At 55.0% G+C, this 26,211-nt stretch overlaps 1 protein-coding gene across 10 annotated transcripts; it reads left to right on the top strand.

Moving 5' to 3' along the window:
- The first annotated feature begins 2,177 nt into the window (after positions 1-2,177).
- NR4A1 (nuclear receptor subfamily 4 group A member 1) lies at positions 2,178-25,202 on the top strand. 10 transcript variants are annotated; one of them, XM_086399347.1, is made up of 9 exons: positions 2,178-2,370; positions 8,425-8,544; positions 9,915-10,021; positions 19,402-20,279; positions 21,093-21,222; positions 21,534-21,685; positions 22,028-22,230; positions 22,315-22,493; positions 24,391-25,202. In XM_086399347.1, exons 4-9 carry the CDS (start codon positions 19,404-19,406, stop codon positions 24,645-24,647), a joined length of 1,797 nt encoding a protein of 598 aa, XP_086255473.1. In that variant the 5' UTR covers positions 2,178-2,370; positions 8,425-8,544; positions 9,915-10,021; positions 19,402-19,403; the 3' UTR covers positions 24,648-25,202. The 10 variants fall into 10 exon arrangements, 6 of the variants coding, with proteins under 6 accessions (XP_086255473.1, XP_086255474.1, XP_086255472.1 ...); XM_086399348.1 differs by lacking the exon at positions 2,178-2,370 and having other exon boundaries at positions 8,108-8,544; XM_086399346.1 differs by lacking the exons at positions 2,178-2,370; positions 8,425-8,544 and having other exon boundaries at positions 9,753-10,021.
- Positions 25,203-26,211: the final 1,009 nt, after the last annotated feature.

The raw sequence follows: 26,211 nt of genomic DNA, 5'->3' as shown, positions 1-26,211 counted from the left end.
CTGTGAGATCGGTATGTTGTCATCCGTGTGTTTCCAATGAAGAAACTGAAGGCCAGAGAAAGTAAATAATTGCCCTGAAGTCACATAGTTGGTAATAGTGGAGACCAGAGTCAGTCCCAGGCCTCTCGAAACTATGTTCCTTTGGCCACCTCAGTCAGCCACCACAAGCGACATGGGCATGTGTGTTTTAGCATTACATATTTTAATATATTTTTATTTCATTATAAAACAGGAGAGTATATAATAAAGCCAAGTTGTGCTAAAGTATTTATAGAAGGGAGAGACCTCTGTGGGCTGGAATTCTTCATGGAAAAAGTGGTAACTCAGACTTTTAAAAAATTTTATTCTTCCTGTCCAAATAAATGTATTTCTCCTACACAGGCAAATATTTTTAAAATGTATTTCAAAAGTTAGAATTCTGGAAAAAGAAAAAGAGGAGGTGGGGGGGTAGTGGCTTCTTTAAAAAGCCCATTTGGAAGGAACTCCTGGGGTAGGAAGGAGAGGAGGGTGGAAGGGGGAAGGAAAAAAACAGACTGATAGCCCCCTCACCCCCACCTTGCATTTTTGAAGAATTGGTTTCTTTATCTCCATCTTGGCCTAATATTTGAATCTGGGAAAGAAATACAGAGGTTCTGAGAAAGTGATTTTGCGACAAACCAGAGATCCTTGGGATCATTTTCAAAAGGAGAGAAAGAGACTTGTGAATTGCAGCAGGAGTTTAGGACAGGTCCAGGAAAGGATTTCTGGGGGTGGGCAGGAGGTGGGGAGAGGAATGTGGCCCCGGAATGAGGGCTGGGGAGGGGGGTGCGCGTGGGGCCTCTTCTGAAGAGTTTTGAATGCAGAAGAGATTCTTTGCTGCGTGGGGCCGGCCTGGATGCTGGGTTGATTAGCATGCTGATAATTTAAGTTGGCTCCAAACATGAGTACGGGCTGGTGGCTGTGACCACAGCACAGGACTGGTTCTGCCTTATGAGTGCCTTGCCTGCCTAGCAGAACTGGAGCAGACACCATAACCCCAGCCCCACTGCATTGGCCTTGGCCTGTCTCCCTGAACCAGCCCCTCTGAAGTGTGCTGCTGTTGGGAGACAAGGATTGATTTGCTCAAGACAAGTATAGTTCTCCCATTTCCAAAGAGTGTACCAGTCTCGTGGGAAAGAGAAACCTTCCAAGACTCTCATCCCCAGGAAGGGTCTTACTGGGTAGAAGAGAGTGGGCCACTCAGGGCCTCCTGGCCACTGCAGGGGCCTCTGCATAGGTATCTCTTGCACTAAGCACCTCTTGCACTAAGCAATTCTGTGGAATGGGAAAGTCAAGTTCCTAGAGGAAAGCAAGGAGAAAGTCACTATGAGAACCTGCTGTGTACAAGACAGTTCCACAGTTGTTCAGTCCTCCTGACTCCTGATACCCAGAAGAGGATGATTATAGCATCATCCTCATTTTATAGGTAAAGAAACAGGCTGAGAGATGAAGTAACTTGCCCTAGGTCACACAGCAGTATGGGAGGAACTGCCTCCGGAAATGCTTCTCTCAGAAATCTCACTTTTCCAGCAAGTGCTTTTTCTGTAAGCCGCCTTCTTGTGTGAATGCTGGACACCTTGCTGGCCGGGCCCCTTGCCCTTGTGGTGGCATGTAGGCCAAGCAAGGCTGAGGGGGGTGTCCGCGGTTCAGAGGGCCGGGGTCCTGTCCTCTCGAAGTAGTCTAATTGCTGTGTGACTTTGGACCACTGCCGAGCCTCTCTGGGCCTCATTTTTTCCACCTCTTCCTTGGGGAAGCCCCGGGTAAATTTACTTAGAAGTCAGCTCTAGGTTTGCAGCCTCGGTCGGAAGGTGTTAGCAAGGCCACAGACGCTTCACCTGAAAAACAGCTCCCCAACCCCGGCCACAGCCGGGCGGATTATGTAACGGGGTGTGCAGCGAGGGTTGGGGAGGGGGGCCCGCGGGGCGGGGCGCTCGCGGCTATTCCGGGCGCCGCTATTTTTAGCCCCATTGATGAGGCTGCGTCGGCCGCGCCGCCGGGATTCCGGAGACGTCAATGGGCGCGCGTCACGGTCCCCCGCCTGCCCGCCCGCCGGGGGAGGCGCGCCCAGGGCTGGGACGGCGGCGCGGGCGGCCGCGGGCTGCGGGGGCAGGGGGCGCGGCTGCGGCCGGAACTGCGGGGCGGGGGGCTGCCCGGGGGCTGGGGGCACTGGGCCGCGGCGGCGCGGCGGCAGGAGCGCTAGGCGGCGGCGGCACCGTGGGGGCCCGCGCGCCGTGCCCGCGACCCCCTGCCGCCCGGGCCATGGGCGCCCCCGCGCTGCTGAGCCGCTCCCCGCTGGTGGGGGCGCGACCCCGGAAGGCGGGGTGGAGAGGCCAGCCGGGCGAGCCGGGCCAGGTGAGGGGGCCGGGGAGGGGGCACGGGGGTCCCGGGAGAGGCCCGGGAAGAGATGGGTCTGCAAGGGTGAGCGTCGGGTGGCCGGGGCCGCGCCGGGAGTCCCGCTTGGAGACCAGGATGATGGGGGTGGTGGGGGTCAGGGACTGGATTCCCGGAGGAACCAGCTAGCTCCGAGTCAGCCCCCGATTGAGGCGGCCAGCGCTTTCTCACACCAGCCCGCCAAGGGTGGGGTTTGGCCCGCGAGGGGTGCTGGAGGTGGCCAGGCCGGAGAAATTCCTTCCATTTACCCGTTGGCTTCAGGGAACGGGTTCCAGGAGTTCAGTCCGAGAGCTCGGCTGCCAGGACGCCGAGCCGGGAGGGACCCGAGTTCCCCACTGCAACCCATTGTGGGCCACAACAGAGGAACAGCCTGGTGAGGGTCTCGTGGAGTCAGGAGCGGACCTGGGATTAGAAATGCTGCAGAAGTGGCATTTACGGTGGTTTCCAAGGAAGTATAAATTTGGGTTGGGGGGTGTGCTGGGAAAAGGAAGGCTGGGAAGGAAGAGGTAGGTGGGTTCACAACATTTATGCCCAAAGGGTGCTGGTGGAGTAGGGGGTTGATAAGAGCCTGGTGGGAGGTTTCAGTGGTGGCTTCATACATGGTCCTAGACCCTCTTGCTCCAAGTGACTTGGATGAAGACTTGAAAGGGAAGCGAGCCAACTCTTTGTATTGACCGAGAGCTGAGTGGAACAATGACAAGTGTATAGTACAATAAAGCCAAGATTCCAAGCGATGGCAGACAGGGTTAGAGACAGGCCCCAGTTCTCAGATACAAGTGGGGATGGATCAAGCCCAACAGGATGAATGTGACTGATTGTTAATTTTGAGGCCTGTGCTGGAGTTTAGAAAATTAGCTGAGAAGTTTAGCCTAGCAACCCAGGCCCCAGAGCTTCCCACTTGCTGTCTGGTGTTGGCTATCAAACTGCTCTGTGCCCACCAAACAGGTCCAAGGAGGGAAGGGGGATGCCCAGATTCTAATTCTGGCTTTGTCACTTAACCAGCTGTGTGACCTTGGGCAGGTTGCTTAACACTTCTGTGCCTTAGTTTCTTCCTTGTTAAAATGTTTATAATAATAATCGCTTCCTCATAGTGTTGTGAGGTTAAAAGAGTACATGGGTGTAAAGTGCTTAGTGATGTGTTTAGCACATCAAAAAAAGTGAAAGTGAAAGCAACTAATGCTCAGTGCCTCCGACTCTTTGCAATCCCATGGAAGCTCACCAGACTTATTTGTCCATGGAATTCTCAAAGCAAGAATACTGGAGTGAGTTGCCATTCCCTTCTCCAGGGGATCTTCCTGATCCTGGGATTAACCGGGGTCTCCAGCATTGCAGGCAGATTCTTTACTGTCTGAGCCACCAGGGAAGTTTCTTGGTGTTCAACAAATATGAACTGCTGTTGTTATTGTTGATAAGTATAATATACCCACTTCTGGGTGGGGACATTAGCCAATGCAGAGTTTATGCTATCAGGAAGCCACCAGGGCTGCAAAGGATCTGTCATTCATGTCCTGTTGCAAGGAGTTTAGATAAGAAAAGTCTCAAATATGCCATAGGAGGGAGGAGGAGTTATCAGATGGGCATAGCTATGCAGGACTGGGATCCAGGACTGGGGGTTGGACTTAATTGTGACTCAACATAAGGAAAAACCCTCAGACTTTGAGTATGCCCCCAGATAGAAGGGACACCTCCTTAACTGCAGTGTCAACCTTCCTCCCAGCCCAGTTCTGTTGCAGGCATGTATTGAGTCCCCCTCTCCCACATTCCACCAGTACTTACTGAGCACCTGTTAGTCCTATGGAGATGATAAAAACAGATTAACGCTGCAGCGTGGGAGTGGAGGTGAAATGGGTTCACCAACCTGATTGATGAGAAGGAACTGGCCATACAGACATCATAGGCAGTGACTTTCCTGGCAGAGGAAACAGCCAGTTCAGAGGCTCTGAGTGGGGAAAGAGCCCATGAGGCTGGAGCACAGGGAGGAGGGGGAGCTGGAACTGGGGACTGAAGTCTGGGCTGATGGTCGCATTTCTCTTGGGACGGAGTCACTTTTTCCTCTTCTAAGCCACTCAGCCCCCAGTTTGTCCTCTGCACTGTGCTGATTGTGACTGACCTTGATTCATTCCCCCACTGTAACCTCCTGGGGCCCACAGATCTCAGTTTGCTCCTTGGGTCTCCCAGTGTTCGTGGTTCACTGTCTCGTTCACAGTAGGCCCTCAGTAAATGCTTGTGGAGGGACTGCGAATGTGGGACTGGAGATGAGATCAGATACCTGCTCTAAGATGTTTTGAATCACTTTCTGGGGCACCAACTGGATCCCTGACTCTGGCCCCTGTTCTCAGATACAAGTGGGGAAGACCCTGGCACTCAGGTTGGGCCTGACTGTGATAGAAGGTGTTTGGCCTCCTTTACTCCTCAGCAGTGGGCTGGAAGGGAGAAAAGGGAAAGTTGGTGGGAGCCAGGGGGCTAGGGCCTGACCGCAGACTGTTTCTGGTGCGTGGGAAGATGACAGTGTCACTCTGGGAGGCAGGTGTAGGCTTCCTACACCTGGCTGGGCCAGGTTTGCAGCCTGCTTTTGCCTTCTCTTTTGCTTTTGCCCTTATGATTATACAGTGGAAGTGAGAAATAGACTCAAGGGATTAGATCTGATAGACAGAGTGCCTGATGAACTATGGACGGAGGTTCGTGACATTGTACAGGAGACAGGGATCAAGACCATCCCCAAGAAAAAGAAATGCAAAAAAGCAAAATGGCTGTCTGAGGAGGCCTTACAAATAGCTGTGAAAAGAAGAGAAGCTAAAAGCAAAGGAGAAAAGGAAAGATATACCCATTTGAATGCAGAATTCCAAGGAGAGATAAGAAAGCCTTCCTCAGTGATCAGTGCAAAGAAATAGAGGAAAACAATAGAATGGGAAAGACTAGAGATCTCTTCAAGAAAATTAGAGATACCAAGGGAACATTTCATGCAAAGATGGGCTCAATAAAGGACAGATATGGTATGGACCTAACAGAAGCAGAAGATATTAAGAAGAGGTGGCAAGAATACACAGAAGAACTATACAAAAAAATCTTCATGACCCAGATAATCACGATGGTGTGATCACTCACCTAGAGCCAGACATCCTGGAATGCGAAGTCAAGTGGGTCTTAGGAAGCATCACTACGAACAAAGCTAGTGGAGGTGATGGAATTCCAGTTGAGTTATTTCAAATCCTAAAAGATGATGCTGTGAAAGTGTTGTACTCAATATGCCAGCAAATTTGGAAAACTCCGCAGTGGCCACAAGACTGGAAAAGGTCAGTTTTCATGCCAGTCCCAAAGAAAGGCAATGCCAAAGAATGTTCACACTACCACACAATTGCACTCATCTCACACTCTAGCAAAGAAATGCTCAAAATTCTTCAAGCCAGGCTTCAATAGTACACGAACCGTGAACTTCCAGATGTTCAAGCTGGTTTTAGAAAAGGTGGAGGAACCAGAGATCAAATTGCCAACATCTGTTGGATCGTCTAAAAAGCAAGAAAGTTTCAGAAAAACATTTATTTCTGCTTTATTGACTGTGCCAAAGCCTTTGACTGTGTGGATCACAATAAACTGTGGAAAATTCTGAAAGAGATGGGAATATCAGACCACTTGACCTGCCTCTTGAGAAATCTGTATGCAGGTCAGGAAGCAACAGTTAGAACTGGACATGAAACAACAGATTGGTTCCAAATAGGAAAAGGAGTACGTCAGGGTTGTATATTGTCACCCTGCTTATTTAACTTATATGCAGACAGAGTACATCGTGAGAAACGCTGGGCTGGATGAAGCACAAGCTGGAATCAAGATTGCTGGGAGAAATATCAATAACCTCAGATATGCAGATGACACCACCCTTATGGCAGAAAGTGAAGAGGAACTAAAGAGCCTCTTGATGAAAGTGAAAGTGGAGAGTGAAAAAGTTGGCTTAAAGCTTAACATTCAGAAGACTAAGATCATGGCATCTGGTCCCATCACTTCATGGCAAATAGATGGGGAAACAGTAGAAATAGTGACAGACTATTTTTTGGGCTCCAAAATCACTGAAGGTGGTGATTGCAGCCATGAAATTAAAAGACGCTTATTCCCTGGAAGAAAAATTATGACCAACCTAGATAGCATATTAAAAAGCAGAGACATTACTTTGCCAACAAAGGTCCCTCTAGTCAAGGCTATGGTTTTTCCAGTAGTCATGTATGGATATGAGAGTTGGACTATAAAGAAAGCCGAGCACTGAAGAATTGATGCTTTTGAACTGTGGTGTTGGAGAAGACTCTTGAGAGTCCCTTGGACTGCAAGGATATCCAACCAGTCCATCCTAAAGGAAATCAGTCCTGAATATTCATTGGAAGGACTGATGTTGAAGCTGAAACTCCAATACTTTGGCCACCTGATGCAAGGAACTGACTCATTGGAAAAGACCCTGATGCTGGGCAAGATTGAAGGCAGGAGGAGAAGGGGACAACAGAGGATGAGATGGTTGGATGCCATCACTGACTCAACAGACATGAGTTTGAGTAAACTGCAGGAGTTGGCGATGGACTGGGAGGCCTGGCGTGGTGCGGTTCATGGGGTTGCGAAGAGTCGGACACAGCTGAGTGACTGAACTGAACTGAACTTTGCCTTCTGTTTGGGGTTGGAAGCCCTCTGACTCATTCAAACTGCCTTCCCCTTCTTCATGCCCTGCTCCCCATTGTATGCCTAGGGTCATTGGAAGTGCTGGTAGCTCTGTAAGAGGAGAGTCTGGGTGCTTTGGGCCAGAGGAATGCCCCTTAGCCTGTGGACCCTGGGACAGAAGTTAGAAGAGTGAAGGGGCCCGTCACCTACCCTCTGGGACTTCCTCCTCATTCCCTCTACCACCTACCCTGGGAGCATCTACTTCTCTTTTCCTAGACCTCATCTCAGCCTGAAGGGCAACCTGATAACTAGGGAAGATCCCACCTTGACTGGTCCTGCCCTCACCTTGGGGCCCAGTCAGGAAAGGAGAGGGCTGGGTAAAGGGAGGAAAAGGGTAGGTGAGAAGTGGGGTCTGGGTTGCCCTGGCTGAAGGCTCTGGCACCAGCAGGATCAGGGAAGAACTTGAAGAATTTGGAGGGATGGCACTCACATGCGGTGTTGGAAGTAGAGCCCAGGTGCACAGAAGGGGCTTGGAATAGGGACCAGGGTCTGGAGTTGGCTTTTATGTGTTTTCATTCAGTTCCTCCTAATAACAGTAGCACCTGTGTGTGTCCAGCACTAAGTCCTTTGCATGCGAAATCATTGTAAACCTGCTGATTACCTTATGGTTGTTAATTTTAGAAACATCAATTACAGATAGTCATTTTCACAGATGAGGAGCAGAGAAGTTATGTAACTCACCCAAGTTTACAAGTGAAGGAGCCAGGATTTGAACCCAGGCAACAGAGATCTGGCATCCGTGCTCTTCACCACTCTTCCCCAAGCTGGATCTTCCTATTTTGTGACTAGAATCCCCTCACAGAAGATTTCCTGAGAGTCCCCATTGCTCAGATGAGAAGGCTGGGCCTCCTAGAGCTGGAAGCATGGACCTCTTGCCTTGTGGGGGCCTGTGAGGCTTTGGGGACCAAGTTGGAGCCCAATAAGGAGAGAGGGGTGTTCTGCTCTGTCCTCGTGGTGGCTCCCTTTTCTCTACCTCCAGCTGTCCTTTTGTGTACATCAAGGAGCTGAAAGCTGGGTTGAGGTACCACCTGTCACTGCACCCAGGAGTAGGGTATAAGGTTGAGGGGCTGTGTCTCCAGGGCCTGGAGATGCTCCAGACACTGTTGGCAGCTCCTGGCCACACTCCACGTTCCCAAGTGCTGTTCGCTTGGGGTGTGGGCCCCAACCTCTGATGCCCAGCTCAGGGGGCACCTTGGGCTGGCCTGTCCCCCGTCATGGCCTGGGTCCTGCCTCTGTTCCCATGTCTGTTTCTGGCTGTACTGTCTCCAGGGAATGGCCATGCCGGCTGATTTCTCCTCTCTCACACAACTCCCTCTGTAGGCCTCCACCATGGACAGAGGCCAGCCCCAGCTCCTCCCCGGTGTTGGTTCCTTCTGCCAGGCCCCAAAGGTCCTAGGGATGGTCAACTGTTGTCTAAGGTCTGTCGGTCCACCCAGACTGGTAAGTGCCCTGCTGTTGCCCTTTGTATGCCCCTGGGGCCTCCTGAGTAGGTGGTTGGGGGCCAAGGTGGGTGTGGGAGCTGCTTGAAGCGGATGTGGTTTGGGGGATGGAGGGGGAAGCCCTGCAGAAGTAGCAGGCGGCGCTGCTAGGCACGGGGAGATCTGATTTCTTTGGTAGTGGGGGTGGTACGGGGGTGGGGAAGGGGGAAGCCTGACTTTTTTAGCAGGACAGGCTTGGGGGGCCTCTGGGCCTGGGTGTCATGGGGTTGTGGGGAGTGATGGCTGCCAGGGCAGCATGTGCCTGGTTCCAGGAAGTTGATGGGGTGAGGCTAAGGGTACCAGAGTCCTGATTACATCTTTACCCAAGAGAGCTGGAGTTCAGCTTGGTGTCCTGGACAGGGACCCTGTGATTCTTTTTCCTTCCTCAGAACTGAGGGCCATCTCTAAGCAGCAGCCCCCTCTCAGCCATCTCTGAGAGACCCCCCCACCAGGTGAAGTGGGAGCTGGCTCAGTATCCCCGCCGGAACCCCAAACACTGTTGCCTCATGTGGCTTTGGTGTTCAGGGGCCAGAGAGTCCAGAAAGGTGGCTGGGGTGCAGAGGACAGGGTGTCTAGCCCCCCAATCCTGCAGAGAAGGAGGGACAGCCCTGGGAAGCAGGGCCTCCTGTGCTGGGGGCTGGGCTGGGCATGCACCTGGCCTCCTGATAGCAGCAGGCGCTGGGCCATCAACTTGGGCTGGCCGGGGCGGGGAGAGGAGTTACTGTAAGTGGATGAGGCAGGTGTTCCTGGTCAGCCGGAGGTCTGGATGCAGGAAGCACGTGAGTGAAGATGACAGCAGCGGGCTGGGTGACTTTCCCTCTGCTCAGCCCCTACCTCCGCCCTCAGCTCTGACTCGGCCTCCTGAGTGCCGGGCCTTCCCTCTGGGTACACAGTGGCTCCTGTGGGCAGAATTCCTCGCATTCAGTCTGTTGTCTGGATGAGGGAGGTGATTGGGTGGAATTCCCATGCCAGATATGCCGCCAGGGGCACCCTGAGGGGCTGCCAAGGGGGCCCCATGAGCGCTAGAGCTGCTGATCTTGTGACGTGGGCACCTGTCTGCCAGGCCCGGGCATGGGCCCAGGGTCACGCTCACGCCGGGGCTCCCGTCAGCTGACTATTTTGGGCTCTCGCTGACCCAGGCCAAAGTCAGGCCTCAGCCAAGAGGGCTCCGAGGCAGCTCCCCCGTCCCCAGAGGCCGGCTCTGGTTTCAGCTATATAAACAGAGGAGGACACGCTGCTGTGGAGGCTGCTTCGCGTCCTGAGCCCACTCAGCTGGTGCACAGCCGCGGCCGGCAGGACAGGCTGACTGGGCGGTCACGTCTCTTCCCGCAGGGCTCCTCAAGGCCACCAGGAAGAGGCCCCAACCAGCCCTGGGAGTCTCCCTTGGTGCAGTTGTCCAGGACCTCTGAGAATCAAAGCAGGTCGTGTGGAGGAAGCTGGTGAGTCTTAGGAATGGCGAAACCAAGGCACTGGGGCTGGGCCATTTGGATCTCTTTTCGTCATGACTGTCTGAGTTGTGGTTTCTTCGGCCTCAAGAGGAGGGATGGAGGGGGAAACAAGAGTGGTCAATCCTCTCAAGGAATGAGAGTGAAAGCTTGACAGCCCTGGGATGGTGGGACTTGGACCACATTGTGGTTGAGAACCAGGAGACGTGGAAGTCTCCTTCCTCAGAGATCTGCAACAGGCTCTTCAATCCTCCTCTCCTGTTGGCCCGGCCTGGATAAGGCACTGCTCTGCTCAGGCTGGGGAGGGACGCTGGGGAGAGCTGGTTATCAGGCAGGTCCCTCAGCACTGGCCCCTGGGTAAGGCCCCCGGGCCCCTCGCTGGTTGGGACTTGGGATCTGAACCCATAGACTGATGTCTCTGAGCCCTCGGCCCTTGCCCTGCCCTCCTAGCCTGGCTTCCCGGCTGCTTGGGTGCCTGAGAAGCAGGGCCGGAGCGAGGCTTGGAGGAGCCGCCAACCAGCTTGCCACAAACACGCTCCCCGGGAGCCAGGCCAGGAGCCTGGGCCGGCGTGGAACAAGCGGAGCTTCTTACGTGGGAGGCTCCGTGTTCTCCTCCTTGGTTCTCGAAAAAAAAAAAAAATTTTTTTTCCCTTTCTGAACGTGAGTCTCTAAACGAATCCAGAGGCTGTGACTAAAAATACTTTAACAATAGGAAAATGCATCAGTCTTTCCGGCTGGGACTCGTTATCAGAGGGTTTTTATTTTGGAATTTGAAATTTTGCCCAAGGAGGCTGGGTGGAGACCTTGGGCAGAGGCAGGAGAACTTGGTGGGTTGTTGATGTTCCGCAAGGTGGTGGGAGACCCTCCAAGGGTGGGAGAGAGAGGAGCTGGCCAGGATCTGAGCAACCTGGGGGGACGGAAGGAGAGCTGCGGAGGGTGCAAATGAGGCGTGGGCCAGCTTTTCCCCAGGAACTCCGTGATCTTGTCTGTGCTTTTCAGTTCTGTCTGGATGTTCTTCCTGAAGGCTGGTCTTGTTCTTTAATGCTGTATGTTGATTCCTTCTGGCCCGAGACGGGGCTGGGGGTGGAGAAATTACTCGACTGAAAATGACCTCTGTGGCGAGAGGTCTGATCTCCTTAATCAACCAGCCATCTTCAGAGTATCAATTGAGTACTTGCTGCGTGCAGTCTGGAATTTTCCTGGTGCTGGGTGGAGCCCCATCTCTGGACACACTCTCATTTCCTTTTACTCAGCCCTGGAGGGGAGAGGCGGGGCAGGGGTACTATTTGTCTCCCGATTCTTGGAGGAGGAGGGTGTGGGGCCCCCTAGTCGAGCTGACGGCCCTGGTGTCTCCTTTCTGTGCTTGCCACAGGATCCTGCTCTAGAGCCCAGGTCCCCAGACAATGCTCCCGTTTCACTGTGGAGCCTCTGCCTTCTGTCAGGGAATTCTCACAGCACAGGGACTTGTGATGTTGTCAGCATTGGGCAGATGAGGAAACGCTCTGGGAGAGGGCAAGGGACTGGCCCGGGTCACACACCAGGCTTGCTGGCTCCTGGTCAAAGATGCATCTGAGAGTTCCTGTATCTTTTGCCCTGTTGGGGGCTGGGCGAGACGTGGAGAGCAGTGGCTGACCTGTGTGTCCTTGGGAGCCAGTTTTCCCAGAGGGAACAACACGCCTGGTCATGGCAGGGCCTGGGCCAGGGCCAGGAGATCAGGCCTGGGCCTGACCCCACATCCCCAGTTCCCAAAGCCTTATGTGGCAGCCCCTTGGGGCAGTAGGCAGCGCTTCCCTGCCCACAGCGCAAATCCCCCTGCTCAATGCGATGCCGGGGCAGGAAGAGGAAGTGGCCGGTCAGGCCTGGTGGTGGGTCCTGGGGCTCAGGAGGGGAAGCTCCGGGGAGCGGTAGGGGAGGAGGCAGAGCTCAGTCCCTCTGCCCACCCCCCGGGAAGGGTGTGGAGGCCCATGGGTGGGGATGGTCTTGGTGAAAGTAGGGCAAGTTCCTGCCCTTTGCTCAGCAGGGGCGGGGGCCAGCCTGACTGTGGGGTGGGGGGGGGCAGTGTGGGAAAGGGGCAGTGCAGTTCCACTTCCTCCATCTCCTATTCACCCACCGTCTTGCCTGGGGGATGATGGTGCACTCTGGCTGCCCATTTGGGGGCTGCCCTGGGCTACGTACTGTTTGAGGATGCCTCCTGCCAAGGTAGGGGAGACAGGGCCTTGCTTTCACGTTCACACATTGGTTGCTGGGAGGGATGGTCTGAGGACATAAGTCTGTGGGCCGCAAAGGATTTGACAGGCAGGGACCAGGGCCTAGCTGAGCGATTCAGAAAACACTGGGAGAGGAGACCTTTCTCGTGTAGATACTGCGGGCTCTCCTAACCGTAGCTATGCTGAATCTGTGTTGATAGAACAAATACGTGAGAAACAACCTCCGTTCCTGATTTCAGTAAATGCCAGCGGCATCTGCATCCATTTGAATTGATGTCTCTCTCCCATTTAGACATGATTATTTGGGCTTCCCCGGTGGATCAGACGGTAAAGAATATGCCTGCAACATAGGAGACCTGGGTTCCATCCCTGGGTTGGGAAGATCCCGTGGAGGAGGGCATGGCAACCCACTCCAGTATTCTTGCCTGGAGAATTCTATGGACAGAGGAGCTTGGCAGGCTACAGTCCATGGGGTCACAAAGAGTCAGACACGACTGAGCACATTTTGAAAATAAACATTTTATTTCTGAGAGTATAACATACATTCAAAAAAGCATACAAACCATAGATGTGAAATCTTCAGAGTGTATAGTTTGATGACTTTTTCATAGGTCACCCAGGTGACCATCATTCAGACTAGGAACTGGGATGCTTCCAGTTCCCGCAGAGACCTCCTCGTAGGCACTGCTGTTTTCAGTTTGCAGGCCATGTGTGTACTTGGCTCTGTGGTTAGACTTATGAGACTCATAGCTCACGGGGTCAGAAGCCAGAGCTCTGGAGTTCAGAGTTGAGGGCAGTGGGTCCAGCATAGAGCTGGGAGTTAGCAGGGGTGGGGGTGGGGGGTTCTGATTCCTGGCCCCTAAGCCTCCATCTCCTCATTTATAAAATGCAGGTGGTAATTCCTAGAAGATTAGGGAGAGGGTGAAATGGAAGAATCCATGCAGTGTCCTAAGCCGAGGTCTGATCCTTTACTGGTATTCCCTACTCCTCACACCCCCAAATCTTCTGGTGAGAAGGTACTTATTATTACAAGTCAGGCTGGTCCAGGAGGGTGGCATGAGCTGAAGTCTTAGAAGGTGAGTGGGATTAGAGTAGAAGGAAGAGGAACAATGTGCCCAGTGGGTGGTGGGAAGGTTGAAGCCCAAGTTCTTTGTACTGGGACAGTGGGGAGCCCGGTGCTGCTGGCACAGCACTTGTGCCGTGCTGTGGGAGCCTGACCTTGGGCAGCTCTCTCTTGTCTCCAGCATGACATCTTCCCCTGCCCTTCCCAAGTTATCCTGGCCCTGCCTTACATTCTGGTCCTCACCTCAAAAGTTTTGGATACCTCTCCTCCCATGGTTATTACCTGTCACTTTCCACCCCTTATCTCCCCTACAATGAGCTGTTCATTCTGACCTTGCTTATCTTAAGGGTTGGACTTAGTGAGGTCCCTTGGAGTCTCCATCTGCCCTTGGACCAGTTTATGCTCTAGGCCTCCCAAAGTTTGCATCTGTTATGCGTTTTCAAGAGTTCCACCTTAGTTGGATTCTACTAAGATTCTCTGGATTTGGAGCCCAAGGCCGCCCTCCCTGGAGGGCATCTGGCTGGCAGGGATGAAGCTTAAGGACCCCCAGTCCCTCTCCCTTCTGTCTTAGGCTAGGTGCTCCTGGCTATGTTCCCATAGGACTCTGCCCTTTTCTCCTTACTTATTTTCAGAGCGTAATGTGTTCTGAGACCCTAGCATCCCCCACCTCCACAAGTATGGTCAGGTGGCAGCTGCTCTTGCCTCTCCCACCCTCTGCCTTTGGGACAGCAAGACTACTGCCTCCAAACCTGCCATCTCCCGCCCAGGTGGGCCCTGGGCTGCCAGCACAGCTCTGGAGGCTAGATGCTTAGATGTGGAGATGTAGGCTGGGAACCTGGACTGCTCCTTACCACACTTGAGTTCCATGAGGCTTCTGGGTAGACAAAGTAGGGAATGTCTGTGTTGCTTTTTACAAATGGAAAGTGGTGGGGTATATAGGAGGTGCTAGGGCTCAAGGCTGCTGATTCAGCTTTCAAAGAGCCGTTAAGGCTGCAGTTAATACACCTGTTTTTGTTTTGTGTTTTGGTGGTGAGGTTTGGAGGGAAGAACATTGACCTGAATAATCAACTTTTGCTACCATACTAGAATTGTTTTCTTTTCTGAGGAAGGCTCTGCTGGGGTGGGTGGGGAGGGGGGCTAGGTGGGGAAACCAGCCTGTGACGTGACTGGATTAGTTTCACCAGCCCAGACTTGCCTGTGCTTCTGAGCAAGGTGCAGCTCTTTTGGGTGCCCTTGGGTCCTAATCTGCAAAATGGGAAGACATGAATTATATTAGTGGTTTCAAAGCAGGTTTAAGCTGTGGAATTCGTGTTTTTCCCAAGTAATATCTCAATGCAAAAGCCTAAGACAAAGAAAAACAAAACTTTGGTTAAAGATCATCCTATCCACACTTCACCTTCATGAAGGTGGCCTTGAAGGGTCTTTGGAAGACGGTTTAACAAAGGCCAGAGCTCTCCAAACACTGGTCCGTGTTGAGAGCGTATGCTGCGATGGGGGCGCTATGCTAGGTTCTGACTGAAAGATACTGATGTTACTACACGGAGCCTGCTCCATCCGTCGTGGACTGTAGGGTGTGAAGAGGAGACAATTGGTGAACGGGCAGTTTCTTAGTGGGTGTGGGCAGGGAAAAGGGCAAGTCACTGGCTTCACTCAGATGCTCTGCTGCCTTCGGGTGCCAGTGAGGCACGGGCCATGACTGCAGTATCAAAGTATGATTTCAGAAGAAAGTGAAAAGTAGCGTGTGAGGCTTCAAAAGCAGAGATTGGTGGTGGGCAAGGAGTGCAGAGACAGCAGATGGTGGAGAATGGGTGATGTTGGAAGTGCTGGTGGGACCTTTGAGTGGGCAGAACTGAGGGCTGGAGAGCAGAGTGTGGGAAACCTGAGAGGGAGGTGAGAATGGAAGTGAGGAGCAGGAAGTGCCTCCAGGGTAGAGGGAAGTGCTGTTGGGTGACCAGGGGAAGCGAGAGTGGCGTCCTTGGTCACAGGCTCAGTGTGGACAGGGGGAGGGGAGGGGTTCTCTTCTCTTAAATATTAGCCTTTTTTCCTTCCTGTCTTATCAAAGGTGTTGGCTTTCCAGACTTGGGGCACCCTAGGGAGGCAAGGGGTGACAGCCCTATCTAGGAAAGGCTGCAGGTGGCTGCAGCCTGGCCTGTGCCCTCGTGCACGTGAAAGACAACTGCCTGCAGGTGCTGGAAGTGAGGTGGGAGGGAGGGATCGTGGGCAGCGGAGCGGGGGGGGTGGGGGGTGGGGTGGTGAAGGGATCCCCTAGAGATGTAGTCAGGCTCCACCCCAGTGTGCCACCACCTTGCTCTGTGACCTTGAGCAAGTGTCATTATTTCTCTGAGCCCGTTTATTTATAAAATGGGGAAGAGTCGGCACAAATTCGATAAGATTTATCAGGCTCCACCCGGTTCTGAAATTCGGTAATTTCCCAATTAGAGTGCTCTCACCCTGTCAGGGACCGGGGAGGACAGTGGTGAGAAATCTAGTTCAGCTGTGAAGCACAGCATTGGCCTGTCTCTGGCCTGGCGAATCCCTACCCTCTAGAAGGTACTTTGCATAAGAAATTGGGGAGAGGAAGTAGGGAGTAAGTGTGTGTCTGTGTGGTGGGTACTGTGGTGTCTGACGTCCCTGGCCAACCTCTCAACTCGAGACCCCGCTGGTTCCCTGGGACGCGTCCCTGAGTTGCCCAGCCCAAGGCCTGCCCGCGCCGCCCAGCCGGGCAGTGGCACCCCAAGCCAGCAGGGAAGGCTGGGGAAGGTGCAGAGGCGGAGCCAGGCGCAGTCGTGGCTCCCAGGAGCACCCGGAGGGTGAGGAGATCCTCGTCCGGGGAAGCCCCGCGGCCTCGGAGCTAGAGCGCCCTCTTCTCGGGTTCTGGCCCTCGGGCCTGTTTTCTGCCCCGGGGGCCTGTGTTCCTGGGTCCGGCCAGCGGAGCCTTGCGAGTCTGCGAGCTGCTATTTTTAGCTGGCGCGGCGGGCGCGAGGGGACTATTTATAGATCAAACAATCCGCGCTCCCTGCGTCAATGGAACCCCGCGTGCGTCACGCGCGCAGACATTCCAGGCCCCCCCTCTCGCCCCGCCCCCTCGGGCTCCCCGGCCCCGCGCCTCCCCCTGGCCGCCTCCCGCCGGAACCGCGCCGCCCCCCGCGCCCTTGTATGGCCAAAGCTCGCCGGGCCGCGTGCGTCAGTGGCGCCCCCGCCCCTCCCCGTGCGTCACGGAGCGCTTAAGAGCAGGGTCCGGCGCGGCCGGGAGTCCCAGTGGTGGAGGCTGCGAAAGTTGGGGGAGTGTGCAAGACAGCGGGAGCGTACGCGGGACCAGGCTGCGACTTGGGGCGCCGGTCCCGGGCAGGGGGAGCAGAAGCCAGCCGGGTAGGTGCCCCCTGGAAAGCGTGCATCTCAGCGGGGCTCTCCGTTTTGGTTTTGTGGCAGGGAGAGGCGGGGGGTGTTGCATGAAGGAGATAAGTGTTTGCGAGGACCGAAAGAATGTTTTGGGGTTAGCATGAAGGAGGGCGAGTATAGGCTGCAACTCTGGCTGGGGGGTTAGGGGTTGGAACGGGATGAAGACCCAGATGGGACTGGAGTCTGCTGGGTGTTGTGTGTGTGTGTTGGGGAGGCGGGGGTCTGTGCAAGGTGGAAGCCACAGAGTTCAGTTGGCGCCTGCAGTGGGGACTTGTTCAGTAGGAGGCTGTCTAGAGTTCAGTCTCCCAGGCTCCCTTAGTTGGCACAGGGCTCCCAGGAGTTAGTTGCTGATGGGGGTCTCAGTGCAGTGCGGGGAAAGGTGCACAGAGTTTTGGGCTGCTGGGATCCGACTCCTTCCAGGATTGGATTTCCAAAAGGGTCTCCTCCTCAGCTTGTCAGCTCACTCCTATACCCCTAGTTGTTTTCTTAACACTCATTCTTAATGCTGTGGGTTAGTTTCTAGGGTTCCCCAGTTGGAAGTTTCTGCCTGAACTATCTTAGGAGAGGTCTGGATTGTCCGAGCAAATGGCTTAACATTGGTGACTGAACTGTGGAGGGGGTGCTGGTGCGTGTTGGGATAAAAGAGGCTTCTTAGGGCAGAGCACAGTCTCTGGAAGCGTAGGGAAGATTGTTTTTTTAATGTAGCTTGAATCTGTGTGTGTGAGAGAGAGAGAGGTGGAAAGCTTCGTCCTTGGGGATCCTTGATTGAAGTTGCTGATGTTGGAGTTTCTGGTGGGGTACCACCTAAAGAATCCCCTTCCCCAGTCTCTGTCGGATCAGACAGGTAGGGTGCAGCCTGAGGCTTGTTTAGCACAACAGGTGCAAACCACATTGTTGCCAAGACCTGCCTGTAGCCGGATTCTCCTTGCTCCTTCCTTCAACCTCGCCTCTTCCTTCTCCGTGTGTCCCTGCCAAAGGCTGGATGGAGGTCCATATCTTGTGTCATTAAGTACCTGCATGAAGGCAGGAGTGGGGGTAGTTTGGTGGGGGTTGATCCGGATGTGGGACTTCCAAGTGGAGAAACGAGATTTGAATAAGGCTGGAATGCCCAGCCCAGTCCTGCGTAGCTGCTGCCTCTTTTACTCCACCCCAAAGCCTTCCCTGCCAGGCTGTCTTAGCGCAGACAGACGGGGCCAGCCTTATCGCTTGCAGGTACTTTATGCCTATGGATGGGCGCCACTGGTTGGTGGGGCCAAAGTTTCTAGGGGCTCTGTTGTCTGGATTGGTTGTGGGAGTGTCAGGACGGGGGTGGAGCTGCCCTGTCCAGGGCCCAAGGAGGCAGGAGAAAGCCTATTACGGGAGAACTCCCCAGGCTCTTGGCCAGGAGGTAATGCCAGCTTTTGCCCCCTCCTGCTGTCCCCCTTGGTCATGGCACGCCCTGTTTCAGCTTGCTTTCTTCCCCAGCCTCCCTCCCTGACTGATGAGGCTAGGGTCACGGAGACAAGGCAAGGAGGTAGGATGAGAACCTCCTCTCTGTGTTAGCTTTTGACTTGTCTGTGAACTTAAAGATCCCCCCTGAATGATTCTCTCTGCTCCTTCAGATTCCTCCAGATTTGAGGGGGTGTAAGCCCCCTTTGTCTGAGCTCCTGGGTTCTTCAGGGCACAGAACTGCTTAGTGGAGGGACCCAGACTTCCATCACCCCCAGCAGACTTCTCCTCTGCCCTACACAGCCACCTCAGGTAGTCTGCTGGACTCTGAGTGCTCTCGTAAAAATAATAGGGGGAGATGCTGCGGGAAAGCAGAGAAGTTCCTTTTCAGGACTCGAAGTCCAGGGGCTGCTCTCCCCGCCACACTCCGCCCTCCAGCATATGGCCTTTTAAAGGTCTGGATCCCAGTTACCTGATCCCTTGGGGTACTGGGGAAGGAGGTCGGGCTCCTTTGCTCTTTCCTTCTGAGAGCATCCCAGGCAATGTAGAGTGGGTGCCCGTCCCCAGATGGCAGGACCGGGGTGCGCGTGGGATCTACAGCCTGTGCTCAGTATGTAGGGTGAGGGTGGGGTTGGGGATGGGGGTAGGGAGAGGCTAATTGCTGTCTTGGCTGCTTTCATAGGCAGCTGGGCCTTCACTCTCAGCTCCTCTTCCATTTGCAGGATGTTGCTCTCCAGCTCAGGCACTGTGGGGGGAGGACAGGAGGGGGTTTTGCAGAGGCTGAGCCATGCCTGGGAATATTCCCAGAAGTGCCAGGTTGGAGGAACGGCGTATCTGCTCCCAGGACTGGGCTCTGGCTTTGCCTGGCTGCCTCTCCCACCCACCCTTCTCCCAGCCCCCACCCGCGCCTTACCCAGTTAGGGAGAGGCAGGGGGCTGGACGAACACAGCTTTCCCCTGTTCCAGCAGAGAAATGCTGGCTACATGCCCTCCCTAGGGTTCCCAGGCTGCCCGGGGTGTGGTTGGCCTTCCGACTTGAGCCCACCCTTGCTGGGACCTTGCCTAGGGGCTTTGTGACATGGACATTGAGGTGGTGCTCTGACCAGGTACCAAGGATTCCTGGGTTCTGTGGTGGGCCATGGCCTTAACGCCTCAGTGTCCCATGTCTGGCTGGGAGTCCTGCCTCCTGGCCGCTCAAGGACCTATACTTAGAGGTCAGGCTTCAGGCCTCTCTTACTGACTTCCCTCTCCCCCCACTTTGGTCTCTTCCCTCTCCAGAGATGCCCTGTATCCAAGCCCAGTATGGGACACCAGCACCAAGCCCAGGACCCCGTGACCACCTGGCAGGCGACCTCCTGACCCCTGAGCTCAGCAAGCCCACCATGGACCTGGCCAGCCCCGAGGCAGCCCCCGCTGTCCCTACCGCCTTGCCCAGCTTCAGCACCTTCATGGACGGCTACACAGGGGAGTTTGACACCTTCCTCTACCAACTGTCAGGCACAGCCCAGCCGTGCTCCTCGGCCTCCTCCTCGGCCTCCTCCACGTCCTCATCGTCAGCCACCTCCCCAGCCTCTGCTTCCTTCAAGTTCGAGGACTTCCAGGTGTACGGCTGCTACCCTGGCACGCTGAGTGGCCCTCTGGACGAGACCCTGTCCTCCAGCGGCTCTGACTACTATGGCAGTCCCTGCTCTGCACCGTCACCATCCACGCCCAGCTTCCAGCCTCCCCAGCTCTCTCCCTGGGATGGCTCCTTTGGCCCCTTCTCGCCCAGCCAGACTTACGAAGGCCTGCGGGCATGGACAGAGCAGCTGCCCAAGGCTTCTGGGCACCCCCAGCCGCCGGCCTTCTTTTCCTTCAGCCCTCCCCCCGGCCCCAGTCCCAGCCTGGCCCCAAGCCCCCTGAAGCTGTTCCCCTCGCAGGCCGCCCACCAGCTGGGGGAGGGAGAGAGCTATTCCATGCAAACAGCGTTCCCAGGCCTGGTGCCCACTTCTCCCCACCTTGATGGCTCAGGGAGGCTGGACGCGCCTGTGACCTCTGCCAAGGCCCGGAGTGGGGCTCCGGGTGGAAGCGAGGGCCGCTGTGCTGTGTGTGGGGACAATGCTTCCTGCCAGCATTATGGGGTCCGCACCTGTGAGGGCTGCAAAGGCTTCTTCAAGGTACTGGGCTGCCCTGGGTGTAGCTTTTTATGAGAAGTGGGGCAGGCTGGTCTCTCACCCCAGCAGGCTTTGTGGTGGCTTCGCTTGGGCTCTCCTTCCAACAAGTCTGCTCTTTAGGAAGAGGGCAGGCTTGGCCCGGTGGGCTGCCATCCTAGGAACAGGGACCTGGGACCTTTCATGCTGACCCTGGGGTGGTGGAGAGATGGAGGGAGGGGCGACAGTGGGGCAGAGGGTGAGGCTGTGGGGTTACCCTGGAGGGGGAGTTTCTGTGGCCAGCCTCTGGTTTTCCTCAGTCTGGCCTCCCCCTACTCAAGGTCCTGGTGGGAAGGGGGGGCCCAGGCACTCGTGTTCTTGGCACGAGATGAAAGGATGCGAGGAGAGGGCTTGGTGCTGGAGGGCTGGGGGTGGACTTGGGAACAGGCTGCGTGTTTGTCCCAGCGCTGGGTGCCTGCCTCCCTGCCCGGCCCCAGCCCTGGCCCCTCCTCAGCCTCTCGTGTCTGCCTCAGGGAAGGGGCAGGCGGACACAGGCACGTTAAGAAGTGTCAGTGTCTGGGCTGCTGGGGAGCCCTTCGCCCCTCATCCTGCGTCCTGAGGGTAAGGCCAAACCCTCCCCCAGTGTCCCCAAGACTTTTTTTCTTCCTCCCCCAACCCATCCATCTTATCCTCCCCTGCCACCCAAATGTTAGAAAAATAGTTGTGAACAGAGAGCGCTTTTGTCTGCAATGGCAGTAGGATCTGGACAGTCCCCTCCCCTGGCTCTCCCCCACCCCCACCCCACACTCTGACAGCCTGTTCCGTGTTGGCCCCCTCCAGCGCACAGTGCAGAAAAATGCCAAGTACATCTGCCTGGCTAACAAGGACTGCCCTGTGGACAAGAGGCGGCGAAACCGCTGCCAGTTCTGCCGCTTCCAGAAGTGCCTGGCCGTGGGCATGGTGAAGGAAGGTGGGTGGTTGGGACAGGCCCCGAGGGACAGAGATGGGCTGGAGTGGGGTGGGGCCCGCAGACCGCCCCCCCTGGACATCTGTCCTGGTGGGCCGCAAGGGAGGGCGTGCCTGGGCCTTCTGTCCTCCCCTGCCTCCAGTCCACCTGCCTGCCTTGTGGGAGTGGAGATCGCTGCAGGGTCCCCTGGGTTCTCGGGGGCTCTAGCTCCTCATACTTCGGCATGCTTTTAGTACCGGGGTGCACAGCTTGGGCTGGGAGTCCTTTCCCTGGGCCCCTTTCTCCCTGCCTCACTCCAGCCCTTTTCTCTGCAGTTGTCCGGACAGACAGCCTGAAAGGACGGCGGGGTCGGCTCCCTTCAAAGCCCAAGCAGCCCCCAGAAACCTCCCCAGCCCACCTACTCACCTCCCTGGTCCGGGCGCACCTGGACTCGGGGCCCAGCACTTCTAAACTGGACTACTCCAAGGTGAGGCCCTGCCCAGCCCACATTTGGCACTTCCTACACATGAGAAAAGCCACCCGCCAGCCCCTAGTTCCACAGATCGAAAAGAGGGTTGGCCCCTCTAGGCTGACCAGATGGAAAAATGTACCCCTCTGGGCGGTGGCCAATTAAAAAAAAAAAAAAATGCGCTCCTTCCAGCAGCCTCGGCTCTGGGTTAATAGGCGAGAGTTGGCAAGCAAGCGTGGGCGGGATCTCGGCTCCATTCTCACCCTTGGGATCTGGCATCCCAGGGTATGACACAGCTGTACACGGCCGCCTAGGTGTGGGGCTCTTTCTGGGGTCTGACCTCGTTGGACCACCTGCCAGTTCCAGGAGCTGGCGCTGCCCCACTTCGGGAAAGAGGATGCTGGGGACGTGCAGCAGTTCTACGACTTGCTCTCGGGTTCCCTGGAGGTGATTCGCAAGTGGGCCGAGAAGATCCCCGGCTTTGCTGAACTGTCTCCCGGAGACCAGGACCTGCTGCTGGAGTCCGCCTTTCTGGAGCTCTTTATCCTCCGTCTGGCCTACCGGTGAGCATCCCACTGTGTGCTCAGCCCTCAGCTGGTGCCCTGCCCTCCAGCCCCCCTAACAGCTGTCTGCACCCCACCTGCCAGGTCTAAACCAGCCGAGGGGAAGCTCATCTTCTGCTCAGGCCTGGTGCTGCACCGCCTGCAATGTGCCCGTGGCTTCGGGGACTGGATCGACAGCATCTTGGCCTTCTCTCGCTCCCTGCACAGCTTGGTGGTCGACATCCCTGCCTTCGCCTGCCTCTCTGCGCTTGTCCTCATCACAGGTGGGAGGCCAGTCCCCAGACCCAGGGAGATGGGGAAGGCCTGAGGGCCTGGCTCTGGATGTACCAGCATCTGGTGTTTCCTGGGCCTCCTGCATTGTGGGGTGAGGGTGACGAGGTGCAGAGAGGGCAGGTGTGGTTCAGGGCAATGCAGTTGGTGGTTGGCAGGGCCGGGTTTCAGGCCTAGCTGTGGCTGACGGCAAACCCTCAGCCCCTGACGTAGCCCAGACTACTCAAGATCCTAACTGTGTAGGTGTCATGTGTGGCCTAAAGTTTGGGTTTTTTTTTTTTTAATCTTACTGAATCATGTTGCATGGAAATTTTCACAAAGTGTATGCACATAAACAACAAATAGATCAAGAAACAGACACAGGGCTTCCCTGGTGCCTCAGTGGTAGAGAATCCGCCTGCCAACGCAGGAGACACAGGTTCAATCCCTGATCTGGGAGAGTCCCTCATGCTGTGGAGCACCTAAGCGCATGTGCCTTAACTACTGAGCCTGTGCTTTAGAGCCCAGGAATCACAACTATTGAAGCCCATGAGCTGCAGCTGTTGAAACTCTCCTGCTCCAGAGCCTGTACTCCGCAATACGACAAGCCCTACAATGAGAAACCTGTGCACCGTAACTAGAGAATAGCCCCTGCTTGTTGCAACTGGAGAAAGCCCACGGAGCAACAGAGACCCAGCACAGCCAAATATAAATAAATAACTAAAATTATACTTTAAAAAAGAAATAGCCATGACCAGTACCCCAGAACCCTTCCTTGTGCCCGCTTTTTAGTCATTAGCTGCCCGAAGGGTAGCTGCCACCTTGACTGCTTATAGCACTGATTAGCTTTGCTGGTTGTGTACTTCATGTAAATATGTAAAAGTAATTGTGCAAGATACGAGTTTTTGGCATTAAATGTGGAGGTTTTCAGGTCTTTATTTGTTAAAGCACCAGAATCTGCCCCATCTCTCTCTCTCTTTTAAAAAAATATTTACTCATTTATTTGACTGCGTAAGGTCTTAGTTGTGGCACACGGGATCTTTTGTCGTGGCGCAAGGACTCTCTAGTTATGGTACGTGAGCCACAGAGCACATGGGCCTTGATAGTTGAGGCATGTGGGATCTTGGTTCCCCCACCAGGGAGCAAACCCCTGTCCCCTGTGTTGCAAGGCGGATTCTTAACCACTGCACCACTTAAGTCCCTGGTAGGGGACTTCCCCTGCCCCTTTTCAGTTAATTTTTTAAGTTTCACAAGGCTACGTAGTACCAAAAAAACTGTAGGACAGAATCCAAGGTACTTTTGGCTGCAGAGAGAGCACTAGGTTTTGAGGCCTGCTTTCTCTGGAGGTGACATCTGTAATGCTGCTACACAAAGCCAAGGTTTCTCACAATAGTCTGGGGTGTTAGTCGCTCAGTCATGTCCAGCTCTTTGCAACCCCATGGACTGTAGCCTGCCAAGCTCCTCTGTCCATGGACTTCTCCAGGCAAGAATTCTAGAATGGGTAGCCATTCCCTTCTCCAGGGGATCTTCCTGACACAGGGATCAAACTTCGGTCTCCTGCATTGCAGGCAGATTCTTTACCATCTGGGGTGGGGACAACCAGAAACCAAAAAAACAATACTGGGCTAGTCAGAAACCTGCTTAAGGTTTTATTTCCTTTTTGTGACCTTAGGCAAGTCTTGGGACCTCTCTGGGCCTCACTTTGTCCCTTGGAAGATGAGGATGACGAGCATTGCTGCCTTGCTGGGCTTCTGGTGGGGCTCCTGTGCTTGTGTGGAGTGCAGGGGGGCATGGGAGATGGTCAGTAGCAGTAGCTCCAGAGGCCTGGGGGCAGCCAACTCTGCAGGGGAGAGGGGTGTCTGGTTCTGGGCAGTGCGTCTAATCCCACACCTTGTCCCCCCTCCACCGCAGACCGACATGGGCTGCAGGAGCCTCGCCGGGTAGAGGAGCTGCAGAACCGCATTGCCAGCTGCCTGAAGGAGCACGTCTCGGCCGAGGCGGGTGAGCCCCAGCCGGCCAGCTGCCTGTCGCGCCTGCTGGGCAAGCTGCCCGAGCTGCGGACCCTGTGCACCCAGGGCTTGCAGCGCATCTTCTACCTCAAGCTGGAGGACTTGGTGCCCCCTCCACCCATCGTCGACAAGATCTTTATGGACACACTGCCCTTCTGACCCTGGCCCGGGAACATGCGTGCACTTGGTGTGCACGCTCATAATGCCACCCCACGTGCCTTTAGCCTATGGCCCACGGACCCCCAGAGCATCACCCCGGCCTGGGCCTGAGCTGCAGACTGGCTGCCCCTCCCCCTGTTCTGTGGGAGGTCAGCAGGGAGCTCATGGCCTGGGGGAGAGGGATGCATTCACAGGGGTGACCCTTACTATTTGTCTTACCCCCCCAGCCCAGCCCTAGTCGTCATGTTTTTGTAAGATAAACCGTTTTTAACACACACACACCGCCATGCTGTAAATAAGCCGAATGCTGCTGTAAATACAGGAAGGAAGAGGTGGAGGTGGGAGTGGGGTTGGGAGGGAGGAATGGGCCCCCAGCAGCCGCCTCCTCCTTGCTCTCTTCCTGCCCTCCTTCCACGTGTACATAGACTCACTCTAGGAGGAAGACAAATGACAGATTCTGACATTTATATTTGTGTATTTTCCTGGATTTATAGTATGTGACTTTTCTGATTAATATATTTAATATATTGAATAAAAAATAGACATGTAGCTGAAGCTGAGATCTTATCTCTGGCACCCTCTACCCATACCACCCCCCCCAAAATGGCATAATAGAGACACAGGTGGCTCCTGTAAGTCTTTATTTATTTTTGGGCAACCCATGCCAGGTGGCATATGGGAGCTTAGTTCCCCAACCAGGAATCGAATCCACACCACCTGTAGTGGAAGTGCAGAGTCTTAACCACTGCACCACCAGCGAAGTAAGTCCCTAGCTCCCATAAATCTTGCATGTTACCAACTTGGCTAACAGGCCTCAGTTTACTCATTTATAAAAGGTGAAAGTAACGACACCTGCTTCACGGGGTTGTTAGGCAAAGCACTCAGACTAGTTTCCGGCATGGAGAAAGCCTCTGGTGAACAGGCCAGGCTTGTGGATGGGGCTTGTGCTGGGGGCCAATTCGTCCATCAGCTTTGTCTGGAAGTTCCTAACCTGAACCCCAGCTCACATGTCCCCTGGGAGTTTGGGTGGGGTGCTCAGTGTAGGGCTGGGTCCAGGGCAGCCCAGGATGGTGGTAGCCACTGTCCTTCCTCAGTAGAAGTCTTTCCCCGTCCCCACTTTGAGTATCCCTCCCACAAGCCTAGTGCACCAGCAGCAGAACCCAGGTTATGGTAACTCTGACCTTCTTGGCAGGAAGACTGTTCTGAGTTCCCTGCTTGTGCCCAAATGCCCCAAATAGGTTCTCCAACTCCCAAGCCCATCAGATGCTTAGCTGGCTTAAAATGCAAATTCCTTGGCTCTACCCCAGAGACTGGGATTTGACGAGGGGCGGGGCCCATGGAGCTCAACTTTCACCCAGCACCCAGGTGCCTGTGAGGCTAGAGGTCTGGGAGCCACTCTGGAGAAACACAAATGTAGAACTGACCCTATACCAAAGTCCAAGGTAGCTGGCTGCCACACAGGGCCCGGCCCCCTACCCTGTGCTTTGTGCAGGAGGACCCTTGACCCAGGACCCCTGAACCTCCACGCCCACAACCCCTAGGAACTGGCTGGATGAGGGCACCC

The sequence above is a fragment of the Bos grunniens genome, chromosome 5, assembly GCF_055505025.1.
Source record: "Bos grunniens cultivar Pamir isolate PY7600 chromosome 5, Bosgru_T2T1.0, whole genome shotgun sequence".
NCBI lineage: Eukaryota > Metazoa > Chordata > Mammalia > Artiodactyla > Bovidae > Bos > Bos grunniens.
The sequence above is the reverse complement of the archived record's forward strand: the minus strand, read 5'-3'. Positions and strand labels throughout refer to the sequence as shown.